The 17,097-nt window shown below is 41.2% G+C and overlaps 1 protein-coding gene across 2 annotated transcripts in view; it reads left to right on the forward strand.

Annotated features, from left to right (window-relative positions):
* PINX1 (PIN2 (TERF1) interacting telomerase inhibitor 1) overlaps positions 1–4,809 on the forward strand; it is a 72,620-nt gene extending 67,811 nt beyond the window's left edge. For both annotated transcript variants that reach the window (XM_045576325.1, XM_036423500.2), the window contains one exon: positions 4,094–4,809. In XM_045576325.1, coding sequence (XP_045432281.1) covers positions 4,094–4,573 — 480 coding nt within the window. In that variant the 3' untranslated portion in view covers positions 4,574–4,809. The remainder of the gene's footprint in view (positions 1–4,093) is intronic.
* Positions 4,810–17,097: the final 12,288 nt, after the last annotated feature.

The following is a 17,097-nucleotide window of genomic DNA, read 5'->3' on the forward strand; positions in this document are numbered from 1 at the left end:
AGTCAGAGCCCTCGCTCCTGCTGGTGCAGACTTGATCACCTTTATCCTTCATTGTACCCAAATCACAGCCTTCCTGTGCCATACTAGGCAGCAGCGGCAACTGTCAACATTCGAGCAGGACTTGAAAAAGCTCAGACTGTGGAGGCATAAAGGCAGGGGAGATATTGCCAGGTTATGCATTTCCTTAGCCCACCACACTTTCAGTTCCAGCCAGAGAGCACCATTAGCATGTTCCTCACGTGCTGCCTTTGAGAAAACAAGTTTAGAGGCTGTGAAGGCTCAGTGGAGATTTTTCAGCCAAGGTATGTTAAAAGAGAATCTTCAAATCAGAAGTACAAAGTGGAAATTTATTATCATGTTTAAAAAGTCTCAGCTTCTTACCACCTTTCTTAGAAGTATTGGGATGATTTCCAGGACTTAAGTTTAAAATAAAGTTGTATTCCAGTTAATAATCACTCCAGTTTTTTGTTTTTATTGGTCTTAGCATCTGTATAAACAAATTCTTAAAACGGACTCAGTAATCCAGCTCTCTAAGTTATATTACTGGATCTGCTCTTGGCTATATGCTTTTGTTCAGGTGATGGAGAATATCTTTTCCATGTGGGTAGTCTCTTGTTCACTGCTATCACTTCTGCATTCTGACTGGACAGTTGGCGTAATAGCTGTCTATGAATCAAGCTCTGCCCTGCTGCCTGCTTATCTTGCCTCACTCTCCCTTCTCTCTCTCCTAATCATAGGACAATGGCCAACCCAGATGTCTTTTCACAGAAGAGTACATTGTAGGCCTCCAAGGGGCATTGAAAGTTACCTAACTTAACCTAGTGATTTGACTTCATTAGATAACTGTAAGATGATTCATGCATTAACCATGTGTTTCTTGATAGTATTTTGTATGGAACTGAAAGTTTTCAAGGTATCTGTAAATTTACTTTATTTATTTTTAGAATACTGTTAGCAAATTGGAATGTTCTCACAGTTTATAAAGTAGTGAAAGTCATATTGGTATTACAAATTTTTTTGAGGTAGTGTTATGTGTTGAATGGAAACGTGGGAAGACGCAAGTTGACTCCGTTTCAAAATGCTAAGTAACTAGTGATTCTCTCAGTGCTTGTTCACTTTGAAGTTGAGAGCAGAAATGAAAAGTATTCCTTTTCTTGAGAAGGTGTACATTTTTTATATTCATGGCCAAGAATACAGAAACAGGGATTATAATCTCAGTAGTAAAACTGTATTTATGATCTATAAAATCATCAATTATGAGCTTGTAAAATATGAGTCCTGGGCATCGCTTCTACTGGAATCAGGTTTACTTGTACATCCTATTCCTCCTTGGTTTCTATGGTTCTTAAAACAGACACATTGCAGCAGTGTGGGAGGGCGGCTGCCCCTGGCATTAAATAGCTCTCCCCAGCAAGTCATTGTTCTGCCTACACTTTACTCGGGATAAATAGGATTCGGTGCTGGCACCTCTCTTGCTTGTCTCCATGCCCTGCTAAGCCCAGTGCGCAGTGGCCCAGGGTTGTTACAGTCTTTACCACTGGAGGAGTTATTACAAGCATGGTTATTTTCTGGGATTAGAAAAGCCCTCTGAATTCAACAAGTGACTCAAAAATTGTCTTATATTTCCTAATAATGAAAAGTGTGATTAATACCAGCAGTTGGTTCCCATGATTTAACTGAAAAGCAGAAATTAATAGGTGAGCAAGGTAGGGAGCCATAGGCTAGCACTTGAATTTGAATTCCTGAGACACAGATACACTCCAGAAGAGTTGACAAACCTCTTTTAATCCCATGAAACTAGATGAGACCTATTTTACATAAACAGGCCACCATTATAGTCTGTGTGTGGCTGTGAGCTCTGGTAGAGAAAAGGCAAGAGCTTTCTTGTCCATTAAACTGGGATTGCCTCGTACCAAGAGAGCCCTGAGATTTTCCCATTCTGCTGCGCAGCATTTCAGCTCTCTTTCCACATTTGAAGAACAGAAAGATTAACTGACCTTGTTTTCGTCTCCTGGGACAGCTACCGTATTTTTAAATTTTTCTCAGAATTACCTGGTGGGGTTCCAGCCAAAATTGAATGCCGATAGGTAATATTTAAACTTCTTTCCAAAGCCCAGTTGGCTATTCCACACGTTCTGCATTTTACATTTTGAAATTTTAAACTTTAACCACAGACTTTGTGTTTTTAGGCCTGGGTAAAATAAGGTTTGTGTTGATTAGATGAGGTGTGATGTTGTTGGTAAGGTACCCTTTGTGAGAGATCTCTATGGCATTGGCCACTCAAAATACAATTGTCCATTTGTATGATATTGATTCTGCCAGAATTTCAAATGTGATGCTACTTTGATTCCACTGAGCCCACATTTAAGTTCTGCCCTATCAAGAAAATACATGGTCCATTTATACGTGCTGGTTTGTAATAAAGTTGAATTAATTCCCACCAAGTTCGTAATAACTTACACAGTACTAATTTGAAAACAGTCATTCAGAAAACTCTTTTCCCACCCTCCCAACATGAGAGGGTCAACCAGCCAATCTCTTCCTATGTGAGTAAGTGAATATGAAGGAAGAAGCTGGGTAATTATGAAACCTAAATTTAGCATTATTATTAAATGGCTTGGTTATTTTAAAAGTCTCTGGGCAAAGTTACTCTAGAAATTGACTTTTCTTAAAGCATAGTCCTGCCCTGGCCGGTGTGGTCAGTTGGTTGGGTGTCATCCCTTTCTGTTTGGATTCCTGGTCAGGACACATGCCCAAATTGGAGGCTTGATCCCCGGTGTGGGGCATTATTGGAGTCAGCCAATTGCTGTTCTACTCTCACATCTTTTCATCAATGTTTCTCTCTCTCTCTCTCTCTCTCTCTCTCTCTCTCTCTCTCTCTCTCTCTCTCTCTCTCTCTCTCAAAATCAGTAAAAATATTTTAAATTTAAAAAAGCATAGTCCTTATATTCTTCATCATAAAGGGACTGCCTTTGCACACCTACATTTTCATCATATTATTGGCAGCCAGTGTAACCTATATAGTGACACCAGATTTTCCTTTTTTTATCCCAGCCTACTAAGGCAGTGGTCGGCAAACTGCGGCTCACAAGCCACATGTGGCTCTTTGGCCCCTTGAGTGTGGCTCTTTCACAAAATACCACAGCCTGGGTGAGTCTCTTTTAAAGAAGTGGCGTTAGAAGAAGTTTAAAAAAAAATTGGGCTATCAAAGAAATTTCAGTCGTTGTACTGTTGATATTTGGCTCTGTTGACTAATGAATTTGCCAACCACTGTACTAAGGCATGAATTTTCTCTCTCTTCTCAAGCCTTACAGTGGAACATACTTATTTGAAGTTAAAATGTAAATCTTACATAACCTCAGCTGTTGTGAGTGATTCCTCATATTTAGGAACAAGACTAACACAGACCTGAGTACCTGGTCCATGTCAGAGCAGTGATGGAGGCATCTCCCTTCTCCCCATCCCCAGCCGAGGGGAGAAGGGCTGTCATGCTAACTTGTTCTTTCTGGGAGGAAAATGGAATGCATGCATTCCCAGCCCTGGTGCCTTCTCTCCTGGAACAGGTGCCAGGGACCCACACTTTGCCTTTGGAGGAGAAAGAAGGTGCTTCCAACACTCTAGGTTCCAGGATGACATTGTGATAGGAAGGGTTAATATATGAATGTGGCATCTGAATTTCCACATCAGTGCAAATACCTGAGTAATCTATAACAGAGCTGGAATCTGACAAGATCACAAAGCTCGAGGACTTCGGTGTTCCTCTTTTTCATGGCAGACTGGGGTTGCCATGTATAACATGGTTGCTAAGGTGCTGTTTATTCCGAATTTCATTTAGGTGACTTTCCAGCTCACTCTCTGAAGGTATATTCAACCTGTCATCTCCTATAGTATTCAACCAAAGTGCCTGCCACTTTGTTCTATGCTTTGCAGTTCATTTCTACCCGGGTAGGATGTGAGGGGGATCAAGGAATACCTGGTACTCAGCCTGGTCTCTAACTGCTGAGGGCTAATGGCTCCAGCTGGAGTCCTCCTGGATGCCCTGACATGTAAACAGCTGGTGTTTAACCAGTTTTAATCTTTTTCCACACCTCAGGATGATTCCAGTTCCAGTCCCACCACTCCAGATGGGAATGAAAACTCTATTACGACAACCAGCACCTTCACCATCCAGGAGTACTTTGCCAAGCGGATGGCAGAGCTAAAGAACAAGACACAGGTTGCGGCTGCAGGGCCTGACCTTCTAGAGACCCAAATGGAAAGGAAAAAAGGAAAGAAAAGAAAGAAAGAGGCAAAAAATAAAAACGTTGAGAATTATATCCAACCCAAGACCAAGAAAAAGAGAGACCAAGCTGAGCAGCAGCTCGGAGACCCTCGGGGGGACAAGAATTCTGATGCTTCTGCTGAAGATGGAGAGGACTGCATGTGGCCATATGATGACCAGGACTTACCACCAAAGCCCAAAAAAAAGAAAGCAAAGAAAAAGCTACAAGAGCAGGTTGAGGCAGCAGTGGATGCTACTGTGGACGAAACACCAGTGAAAAAGAAGAAAAAAAAGAAGAAAGATTCCAAGTAAATTCTCTGGAGCCAGGGCCTTCCAGCCACTCAGGTGTTTGGGCACTGCCAGGCTGTCTTGGCCTGGAGTCAGAGCAGAGTTCACCCAAGAGAGTGTGTGCACACCTTTTAACATGCCCGTGGATTGCTGGGTCTCGCCCTCTCACCACATTTTCCCCAAACCATTTTTCAAGAAGAACTTTTTAATGTTTCAAATCATGGCTCTTATGAACAAATAAATTTCTTTGTAGACTCTGAGCCCTTCACTGTGAGTGTTCATTCATATTCGTATGAACACGTCAAGTTGTGTATGTGCACACATGTGTGTAGGTATGTGACAGTCTATATTTGCTCTTTATTTCCTTCAGTAACAATGAATTGTGCTTCCTTCTAAAGGACTTAGTCTAATTAAAGGATTAAGAGGCAATAGTTTAGATTCAGATCATTCTTTTTGTTCTATAGCCAACCATATATTTTTGCCAAGTAGGTATTATATTATTACATTCCCAAATCAGACTTGGTTTGGTTTGGTTTGATTTGGTGTAGTTTTGATGGGGAAACTGTTTTAATGCCCTCTTTTCACTAAGCAGTGACAGCCTGGTGTTCTGAGGTCTCCTTCCCAAGACTGTAGTCTAAGTGAGCTGACTAAGAGTAGGCTCTCCGTGTGATGATGCTCGGGGTCAAATCTCCTATTGTGGGCTCTACCTTATTTATAACGACCAGGAGCTCCTCAGAAGCTTAAAAGGTTGGGAGTCTAAGATCAGGAAATTAGATTGAAATTACCTTGTGAATGTTCTTAAAAGTATTAATAGCACATAAATGTAAAAGATACTTCTCAGTTCAGTCCTGCTCAGACTCAGTTGTGTTTATACTGCCTTCTGCCACACCCAGGCGTCTCCCTGTGTGTGTTTACACAGATAACTTCACGCCCTCCTTGGGATACAGAATTAAGAAGAAAATGCATGCTTATAAATTAAGAGGTCCAGCCTTATTGTTTTCTCTGCCTGTTTCTTCTCTCTTCCTTTCTTTGTTCTCTTTATCTCTTCCTCCTTTTCTTCTCCATCCTTTATTCGTTTATTCCCTCATCCACATTCCCTCCTCATTTTCAATTCCAGTTTTCTTCTAACCTCTTTTCAGTTGCATTCTTAGTGCTTGGCCTGCTCCTGACAGACCTGTCAAGAGTAGCTGTGGGGGTGTGGCAGGGCGTGCAGGCTCAGTCCTCTTTTCCACTTGATTGATAGATTGCTCCTGGATAATACATGCAAGCTGATGACCTTTTGCCCTGATTTTAATTCTGGGGGAGAGTGGGTGGGCCATCATACATTAGATATGAAGCATGGCCCTGAGAGTCTTCAAATTGAGAAAGTATTGTAAGGATGTTCAGTTTTGGCCTCTTAAGAATTCTGAATTTTTTTTTTTTTTTTTTTTAAATCACACATACTACCCACAAAGAAAATTCACAGCCTGAGGTCTAGTTTTTAAATTTTATCATGCCCCCATCCCCGAGTTCAGAATTCCAGGCTATAGTCCAGTCTATTAAAACACCAAAGATTTTAAAGTCACTTTCCTTCACAGAGGGCACATGCCCAAATTATCTCTGCTTGTCCTATCTTGTAAATGAACTGAGTTCCAGAAGGGAGTGAGAATGTATGAAACCTAAAAGGAATACTCTTTAAAAAAATATTTTTTCTTCTCCATCCACATATTTAATATATATGTTTAATATATATAACATATTCTTTTTTGCCTTTTATTTTATAACTTTAATTTTTTTTTTTACCAATAAAAATGAGAGGCATGCAAATATACTGAATTGTGTGCAGGAGGAAGCAGGTGAGATGCGGACGTCAGGTGAGATGAAGAGGCCGGCCAGGAAGACCAGGTAGGGAGGTGCTGAAGGAAAGTTCTTGGAGTTGAGAATTCCAAGGCAAGAGTAAAACATCTCAAGATTATTTAGATGCAACTAAATAAAGAGATCGTGTAGGCTGTAATTTCTATTATTTTAATGGGCTGCAAAAAGAATTCCTAGATGATTTTAGGAATTTCAGGGTAGCCTGAGAAAGAAGTACTTGCTCAGCAAAGAGCAGACATTGTGACCCTCTATTTTGAAGGACATGAAGCTTAATTTTCGCTGGAAATCTGCAGTGTTCATTTTCTCCAAGTGTCTCTTTTATAGGCCACTTAGTTTTCCGGATCTAAGCGAAACATTGAACAATAAAATATATACGCTTGAAAGTTGCATTTCATAGACATGATATTTCTTAAAGTGTTAACATATGAACCCTGTTTTTGCCTTTAATTATTTTACTTGGTAAAAAATGTATTTGTATTCTTCAGTGCTTTCCTTGGCATCCTCTAGTTTTAATAGGGAAAGTAGGTGCCCCGGAAAAGATTTAGCCAATGAAGAGGTTCTTAAATGTTACAGCACCCTTCTTTCCCTTCTGTTAATTTTAATAGATATTAATTATTGCTGCATGAGGTCCTATGTGCCTGGCCCTATTCAAGCACTTTAAATCAGCTCATGTCATCCTCAACCCAGTAAGTAAGCATTATTGTTAGTTAACCCCCTTTTACAGATAAACGCTGTTTTAATAAAAGGGCCTCTTTCAGTTTTTATAATTAGATTGATGCTGCTCCCAGAGAACCAGGGGAAGCCGCTGGCAAACGGTAGAGTTCTACAATGAACTGGGGTTAGCATTACTTACATGAGCTGTGGAAAATACTTGCGGATAGCCTGTACATTTGAAATTCTCAACGGATGCTCCTTCCCAACTTGGTCAAGAGGGTTGGTGAGAAATTAGGTAAGTAACTCAACTTCTTAAAACTTGTTTGCCAGTCTATGAAAAAAAAAAAAAAAAAGTTTCTTCTAATTTGCAGAAAATAATGGTACTTCTGAAAAACAAAATCTAAATGAGCCCTGGTTTTATACCACAGTGCGGATCTTGCCTCTCTCCTCCCTCACCTGTTGGCTGACTCCCACAGGAGCAAGCTGGGACCTGCTCTTTTAGAAATGGCATCAGAGAAATGTTTCGGCACAATCTACCTGAGTGATCTCAGCCTGGACCGGCAAGCAGCGGCTGTATTTAGATTTGACTAAGAACTTCCCACCGTCACCCTGTTTATCTCATGGGTTCTGCAATCATTGCAGTTTGGAGCCTGTTGTGCTGGCACTGACGCTGGGGAGGTCAGATCCCTGCTGATGTGCGATTTCATAGCTCTCGGTTGTTATGAACAAATTAGTATCACATCCTAATAAAACAGATGACTAGATTCCATGCATAAAAGTTTATGATCTAGATAGGAAATACTGAGTCCACTAAAATGGCATGCACAAAGCCCTTATGGGACCGGTAAGAGACAGGCAAAGGCAGAGAGACGGCAGGTAAAAAGGTGGGTGGGCACAGGACTGCGTCTGGTGCCCATGTTGGGATGGTTGCAGTGTGTGGGCTAATGCAGACATGCTCACGGAGCGCTTTCTCACCTGAGTTGAGTTTTTGTGTAAGCATTAGCATCAAACTTTTAAGAAAAAGTGCAATTATTTAACCAATGGAAGGATTTTGTAGTTGTTACATCTTAAGCTTTCTGTTTGTGTTTCCTGAAATTGTTTTCCTTTGAGAAAGGTAACGTGGATGCCAGAAGCTGTTATTTATTCTAAAACCATTTGCTGAGCCCCATCTTTGAACTAAGCCTAGGCCAATTCAGGACTGAGTAACTAATCCACATTCAAGATCTACCAACCTGTGTCATTTAGGATGGGTTTGCTTATCCTAGAATGTACTCAGGACCTGGCCCCCTCCTCACTGGGGGGTTTCATCACCTTTGACATTCATGCTAATCGTGTTAATCAAATTGGGTATTAAGCTGTAAGCCATTCTTTGCTAGCTCATTATTTGACTTAAACCTGAGAAGTGACTTCCTACTCAGATCTCCCTTATTAACATTTCTAACTGTAATAAATAAGCAAAATTATATGCACATTCTTCCACAAAGAGTGAATTAAAAAGATATTTTTGCCTAAGTGGAGAGTGTGAGAAAGATAGACCCCAGCTCCTCTCGCCAGCCCCTCCCCTCACCTCTCCGTCCCTTCTGTTACTGGCATATCTGTTGAGAGAACTGCCTAGGGACCAGGGACACCCTTTGACCCAGATGGAACAACAAATACTAAACATTTGTTAAAGAAATGGAAACCTGCTGAAGGCAAACTCCAGCCTTCAAAACTTGGGGAGTGAAGCTGTGAGAAATCCAGGGGAGTGCCACAGAGCCTTCACTGAGGGGAGTGTCTTGCTTTCACCCTCCTTATCACCAGCTATGTGGCTTCCCCCAGGTGAGTGGCTTTACTCCAGGCTGTTCTGTCTCCTTTCACCTACCCTGCACCCCCTAAATCTCCTGAGTGTCCTTTCCTGAATATTCCTTGGCTGGCAGGAGACAAAGTCCTTGAGTATTTTACTCAGAGGTTTTGTGTTCACTTGTTCCCCCCCCCCCTCTCTCTTTCTCTTTCTCTCCATATATATATATATATATTCATGAACAATGTTTCTGCTTCTTTCTAAACAATTCCCAGGTCTGGATCTGTCCCCCACTGGTCAGTCTCAAGCTTTCCTTCCGAATCTCTACTTAATCATTCTGAGGGTCCCTCACCCCTCACATTCAAAGGATCTGAAAGGAACTATCCTTTCCAGGACACCTTCTGTACCTGTCATTGCTATGGATACCCCTATGCTTTCACTCTGGCTTTAATATCTAGGGCCATTTACAACCAACCTAATTAAGTGACTGTCATTGGTGTCCTAGGTTAAGTCCTTGCTCTTAGGAGCCCACAGTGTAGCACTCCTTCCCTCTTGATCCCTTTGCCTGGTGAGTCATGCCCCAGAGCTCCTGTTTTCCATTTATCTAGTTAATTCCATAATAATTGTTCCTGGACCATTGTACCCACTGCCTTAAGGGACCCCACGTTTCCCACTTGCACTCTCACTCTAGTGTGTGACTGTGCCTCTTGTGTATCACTGTCCCTTCCCTCCTGCTGGCCTTCTCTACCTACTGGCCTTTAAAACCTGCCTCTGATATCATCAACGGTTTCTCCAGCTTTTCCTCACCCGGCCCCCAGCAGCAAACTCTCTCATTCCTGAATCTTCATAGCTTTCTGACTCATCCAAGTATCCCTGATAGTAGAGCTTATGGCTGTCTCATTTCCCCCATTCAAGTCTGGGGCCATTGAAGGTGAAGTTAATCTCTATGCCTACAGCACCCAGGACAATGCCTTGCACGTAACAGGTAGAGAAGGACTCTTAAATGAAGAAGCAAATGAACTGACCACAGCTAGGCAAGAACCGGGCTTTGAAGACCTGCATTGTATCCAGGATGAGGATGTCTAGTCAGGATGCACTGCTGTGACCACAGCCTCCACTTTGGTTCCTTCAAGTTCTGAACCCAAAATATGTGAGACCTGCTCACCCAATTTGAAGGCTCGATTATTAATTCCTCCCTATTTCTCCCCTAGCCTGCCCTGTTGGGGACTCACCTTGCCCACCAGGATCTCCAATGACTCCCTCTCAGGGCCCTATTTTCAAGTCTCCCTCCAGTGGTGGCTGTAGGATCTAGCAAAATACCTGATGAGGCCCTCAGTACATTTTCCTCTCTTTAAGCACAAGAGAAAATGAAAAGTGAGTTCCCTACAAATATTGGAGCCCATCAGAGGGGTGCAGCAGCCGTCCTCCCAGTGCCCCACAGAGCTATCACCAGAGCTATCATAAGTTGACACTTATCCTGATCAACTCTAACTCCTGCAGCTGCTCTTCCTCTTGACTGACAAGCTCCAGAATGAAACAGGGCTGTGTGGTCAGGTCATCCTGAAGACATCAGCGTCCCAGGAGGGCTTAGCGCTCCCCACTGGAGGAGGTAACCTGTGAGCAGGCCCAGGGCAGGGTGGGGTGTGGTCACATTGACTCAGACTTCTCAGGTGACAGGTCTCAGAATCCTGCCCTTGCCTGGGACTCCTAGGCAGCCCTAGTCAAGCAAGTTGTTGCAAATTAGCCTAGAGGGATTACAAAATCCTGCTGAGATGGGGCAAGGCACTACAAGCTGAGATGAACAAATGATGGCAACTGTGCTGGAAGAGGGAGAACAGTGTGCTGGCCACATAAGCCAGTAGGTTCGGTCTTTCTAATCAGAGGAGCCTGAGACAAGCCACCCTGCTCTTACCTCAACCCTGTAAGAGCTGTTATTACATTCCTCATTTATAGATGAAAAAGTAGGCTCAGAATTGTTCAGTGCTTACATCAAGGTCACCAGTTCATAATATGACAGAAGGGCTGTTCCCCCTGAGCTACAACCCTTTTTTTGATCCTGGGAGCATGAGTGTGACAATTCAGAGTTTGGAGGAGTTAGTGCCCGAGTACTTGATGCTCTTCAGAGGGCAGTCAAGAGTGATGACCTTGAAATTCCTTTCCTGGAACTAAACTTTAGTGTTTTGAGTTTTGCTTCATGGATCTTGGAGTTTAGAACTGGAAGGAACCTTAGAAGTTTAAACCAGAAAGATAAAAGTCAGAGCAGTGATTTGGTGCAGAACCACCTGGGCAGAAGCAAAGGAGCTACAGTAGATGACTTATGTCCCACCCAGTCCCTGGGCTAGAGCCTTCTCCTAGCTGACTCCTGCGAGATACTCAGGCTACAAAGACCACTCTACCCCAAGACCACTGGAAGTGACACTACGTGACCTTTGAGTTTCAGGGGTCCCTGCCCTTTCTTATTACTAGTGTTTGACCAAGATGGTTGAAAGGCTTATACATAGAGATCTTAGGCACAGTATAATGAATTTAGATAATTATGTTGTACTATAATTTAATGTGATAAATATCACTACATCGGCAATCATTACAATATGTAAATGTGTCAAAGTAACACATTGTACACCTTCAACTTACACAATGTTACACATTAGATTTATTCAATTAAAAAGAGGCTTATGGTAACCAGGGAGGATGACCGATATATTTATCTCATTATCAGTTATTAATGTCATCCTTTATTAAGCTGGATGCTTTGCAATTATTTTCTCATTCTCAGAACAACCTGTAGGTAATTATGATTACCCTAATTTTGGGTGTGAAAAAAAATGAGATTCTGCTTGATTGACATTTTCTCAAGATTACACATCTAGTAAGTAGCCAAACCAGTACTGGAGCCCACATTTTTCTGACGCCAAAGTACCCACTGTTTCCTCTGTGCTACAGAGCCTTCTTGCTATTCCTGAGAATCATATGAACATGGTTGAGAAGAAACATTATTCAAGATTTCATTCAGCAGCCACCTGCCTCCCTAACCACTCTTGGTATGGATTGTGTGTCCCTCTCAGAGCTTTGCTCCTTTGGAGATGATTGTGTGCTTTTTTTCCAATGTATCACTGGAGAAGATTTTTCTCCTGTATCTCCACCACCTACCACTGCCTATCCTCTAATAAGAATTATTTTTTAAGTAATGATGGAGTTAATAAGTGAGTAAATGAAATAATTTCCTCTCATTCCTAATGTCTCTCCATTTCAGCGCAGGGTGCACGTGTAGACCAAAGAGATCTGTGCCTAGCAATCAATGTTGTATAATTAACAGACTAATGAAGATGTAATTTATAAACAATAAATTCACCAATTTTAAGTGCAATTTAATGAGTTTTGAGAAGTGAGTATAGTTGTGCAATCACCACCTCTATTGTAATATATGACATTTCTATCAGCCAGTAAGTGTCCTTGTGCTCCTTATCAGTTCCCTCCCCCCATGCCCTGGCCCCTGGGCAACTACTGATCTGCTTTCTATCATTACAGCTTTCTAATTTCCAGAATTTTATATAAATGGAATCATTTTAACTTAGAATAGCACTTTTGAGATTTAACAATGTTATTGTATTTGTTAGTAGTTTGTTCATTTTATTACTATGTAAATTACATTATATAGATAGATCATGGTGTATCTATTCATCAGATGAACATTTTGGATTTTTACAGCTGTGTACTTTTGTGCATAAAGCTTCAACTTTTAATACAAGAATATCCATATGAACATTCAAATAAATGTCCTTATTTGGACATACACTTTCATTTCTCATGAAGAAATTCCTAGGAGTGGAATGTCCAGGTCATATGATAAATATTTGTTTAACTTTGTACTGCCAAACAGTTTTCTAAAGGCTACCACTTTACATTCTCACAAGCAGTTTATGAGAGTCCTATATGTTCCACATCCTCGGTACTCTCAATCTTTTTAATTTAAGCCATTCTAGTAGATATATACTAGTATCTCATTATGGCTTTAAATTACATTTGCCCCTGATAACTAATAATGTTGAGCATTTTTTTTTCATGTGCATTTTGGCTATTTTTATATATTTTCTTAAGCATTCTATTTTTGCCCTATACTTCCATTGCATTTTCTTCTTAACATTGAATTGAAGATGATTTCCTACATAGAAAACTCATAGGAATCTACCCCCAAAATGTCCTTGAACTGATAAGTAAGTTTAAATAGCTCACAGGATACAAGGGCCACATAACTATATTAGTACTTTAATAAATTATTGGCTTACTAGGCAAAGACTTTAAATAACTTTTATATGCTCAAATAGCTAAAAGAATTAAAGGAAATTAGGATAATGACATACGAAAAAAATGAGAGTATAAACAGATAGAAATTATAAAAATAAACCTAACAAAATTCTGAAAAGTACAATAACTGAAATTTTACTAGAGGTATTCAACAGGAAACTCTAATAGGCAGAAGAAAAATATCAGTGAACTCCGAAGAGCCAAAAAAAAAAGTGAAGGAAAATGAACAGTCTAAGATACTTGTAGGACATAAGCTGATCAATATAAAAATTATAGAAGTGCCAGAAGGAGAAGAAAGGAGCAGAGCAAATATTTGAAGAAATAATAACTGAAAAATTATCAAACTTGATGAAATAGATGGATGAATCCAAGAAGCTTAACAAACTTCAAGTATGATATGCCCAAAGAAACACACACCAAGACACATTACCAGTATAATCAAACTGTTGAAAGGTTTTTTTAAAAAGCCAGAGAAAAGTGACTCATCACATGTAAGAGACCTCACATAAGACTATCAGATTTCTCAGCAGAAACTTTGCAGGACAGAAGTCAATGGGATTATATATTTTAAATCATGACATTTTAAATCTGTCAATCAAGAATACTATACCTGGCAAAACTGTTCTTCAAAAATTGAGGGAGAAAGTAAGATATTGTATTTCCAGACAAAGAGTTCATTGCCACTGGATCTATTCTACCAAAAACTCTAAAGGGAGTCCTTCAAGTTGAAATATAAGAACATGAGAGAGAGAGAGAGAGAGAGAGAGAGAGAAACTTGAATCATATGAAAATATAAGATTCTTTATAAAGATAAATAAACAAGTATTAAAAATATTGTTGTAATTTTGGTTTATAATAAATGTTTAAAAACAAGCCATACAAAATATTTTTTTTCCAATCACAATAGAATGAAACTAGAAATCAACAGAAGGGAAATTAGAAAATTCACAAATATGTGGAAATTAACACAATCTCAAACAGTCAGTATGTCAAAGAAAAAAATCATGAGGGAGATTAAGAAATATTGAGACAAAAACTATAATACATCACATGAAATGACGAAGCAGACACCTTCACTGTACACTATTCAAATTCCTGACCCATAGAGGCATCAAGCATAATAGTTATTATTTGGATAGTTTATTATGCAGAAATAGATAACTGGAACACATTCCTTCATGGATCACTGTCCAATTCTAGCAGAAATTCAAGGAATAAATTATACAGCTAGTCTAAGTGCATATGTTGAATGGGGAGCATGTTTCCCAGTGAGGTCTTCACAGAGACTGTTGAGATGTCCCAACTTTCTGAATATATATTCAGGAGCAGTTGAGTGGAGTCTCTTCATATGAGTTACTGTAAGCACTCATGTCAGTGCTTGTTGAAAGTGAGGCTATTGAAGGCTGCCCTCTTGTTGCCCAGCTAGCTGGCACACTGTGCACTATCCCTTTTGCCCCAACCGTTTTCTTTCCTTCCATCTTACCCCTTTCACTGAGTGCCCATGATGTACAACACATTATTTTAGGTTCTGGAGTGTGAAAGATGAATATGTATTAACCATGTTATTTATTATCTGCATGCTGATGCTTTGCCACCTCAGGTCTCACTGACTCTGGAGGGACTGCCCCTCCCCAAGCTAGCCAGTTCCTATAGTTAGCAAACAACTCACCTGCTGGTATGCTTTTCACGCAAATCCACACCCCAAACTCTGGGGCCACCATCTACCTGCCCCAATCATGAAGGCCAGGTATCTGACTCTGAGGGATACCTTTATGCCCCAGTGTCCACCTAAATTATTCAGATTTAGTTTATCTAAAGCCTACTTTCCCTGCCTGGCCATTCCTTCCCAAGGAAGCCACAGAAGGCTCTTGCCCACTGTTTCTCCCTCCCAGTACTTTGCCATGTGGCCCCCATAGCATGATATGCCCCTCTTGGGAAGTGTGAATAACTAGCTCTCCAGCAGTCTTCTCCTGATACATTGGCCCTACTATACCTCAAATTTTCTATTAATGTATTTTAAAATAGATACTCAGTCCTTGCCCTAAGGAAACTTAAAATTTATTGAGTTGGGGAGTCCTAAACTAGTAGGACTGGTAGCATTCTGTGTCAGGCATGTTTCAGGCTATGAAATGTTAGCCAGTACTCACCATGTCTGCTTCTCTGTAGGCGTACTGTACTTCAATGAAAAATAATTTTTAAAATCATGGTACTTTATCCAAGCAACCTCATACACTGAACAAATAAGTATCCTCTGCTTCTCACAGCCGGAGTTCACGATGACATCTCCATCGGTGCTGCTTCATAATGTCAGCCATTAGCCTGACACCACTTACCCAGAAATCAGACGACGTGTATGGGTAGTCTGAGAAAAGACTTATTTTTCATTTCATATTATTGATAGGCATTTGCTAGTCACTTTCCCTTCTTCCTCTTAGGCATTTGGAAAGAAGAGGCAATAGAATAAAGAGATAGAAACATTCCCCTTGAACCAACTGCTAGTTTTTCTTGGAATTTGTTCTTTTTTCTACCTAAATTTCAAAGTTCAGCTTCTGACAAACTAAATAAAGATCAGTTCAGTGCTGTAATCCTTGCTCCTTACAGAAGGAAAACTGGCCATTGTTCAGAGTGGAGTGGGAGAAAATTCATGTCTTTGACATGGAGTTCTCCCGGCCCTCAGTGCTAGGGAGAAGCACACACAAAGCCCAGAGAAAGCATTAGCTTGTCTTGGCACTGCTGTGAGAATGTACACACACATCCAGCCTTCACCTCCCTGGGCCCACAAGGCTATCCACCCTGTGCACCGGGCAAGTGACTTGCTCAAACGTGTACCTGCACTCATGGCAAATGGGACCAGACTCATGTCTCTGCTCCAAGCCCAGCTTCTTCCCAGCATTCATTGGGAACTGTGATTAATCATAGATGAGCAGGCATGTATACAGGGAAGATTCTGCAGTAATTAGGACATTGGATCTGGGAGACTCCCAAGAAAATGTGGGCTTCAGTACCCCAGTATTTTGGTACCAATGAGTCCCTCTTGCAAAAGGGTTTGGATATTGTCTGCAGGTTACACTCCCCACACTCAAGAGCAATGTCATTTGAAAATCCTATTCCTTCCCCCTAGTTCCCCACAGGAAAACTGTTAAACCTAAGAAGCTGTACTCTGTCTAGTTGTCTATGCGTCCTACCTGCTTCCAGTCCATGCCGGTAAGCCTATAGGTACATCGTAAATCCATGCTGTGTGGCTGAGTTCCCCCAAATTATTCTAAATTAGGGACCTTGCTGAATTTCTTCTAAATGACTGAAGAGATTTCTGTGGGTTAAAAGAGTGGACTCTGAACACAAGTTTCTTGGAGGGAAGTCAAGGTTTCTGGTTATTGGACCAGCTGTGAGGGGTGAGGGATAGCGTGGCTGGAAAGTCTGGGTCCAGTTTCCTGGCTCTTCAGCATGCGCCTCAACTATTGCCGACAGGGTTAGCCCATTTGCTCTTCACATTCCCTTGCACTTATTTAAGCGTTCTTTGGGTGAGGGTGGGTCCAATGGAACTTGGAGAGATGGGACTGGAGAAGCCACAAGCGGCTTGTTAGAAGCCCTGCTCTCTGGCCGGAGCCTCTGGTGAGTGTGGGGTGCTGGGAGCTGAGCCTGGGCGGCCCTGGAACCCAGAAGCAAAGGCATGAGGGACAGAGATGTATGTTCAGGACTCTGCACTGCCACTTGCATGCTGCAGCCTCACCTTCTTCACTGGCAAGCAGCTTAACACAAACTTGGGCTGCCTACTTTGCAGAGGGCTGTGTAGAGGCTCCGATGAGCCAGAGAATGAGCTTCACAAAGACTGCCAATAAAGTATGGACAAGTTAGTGTGAGCAAAGAAGATGGCAGTGATAATTTTCAAATTTTCACCTCTAGCCTGCTATGAGGGACAAAAAGCACAACCAAAGATTTGTATGCATACATATTA

Source organism: Pipistrellus kuhlii, unplaced genomic scaffold (genome assembly GCF_014108245.1).
Source record: "Pipistrellus kuhlii isolate mPipKuh1 unplaced genomic scaffold, mPipKuh1.p scaffold_m20_p_8, whole genome shotgun sequence".
Lineage (NCBI taxonomy): Eukaryota > Metazoa > Chordata > Mammalia > Chiroptera > Vespertilionidae > Pipistrellus > Pipistrellus kuhlii.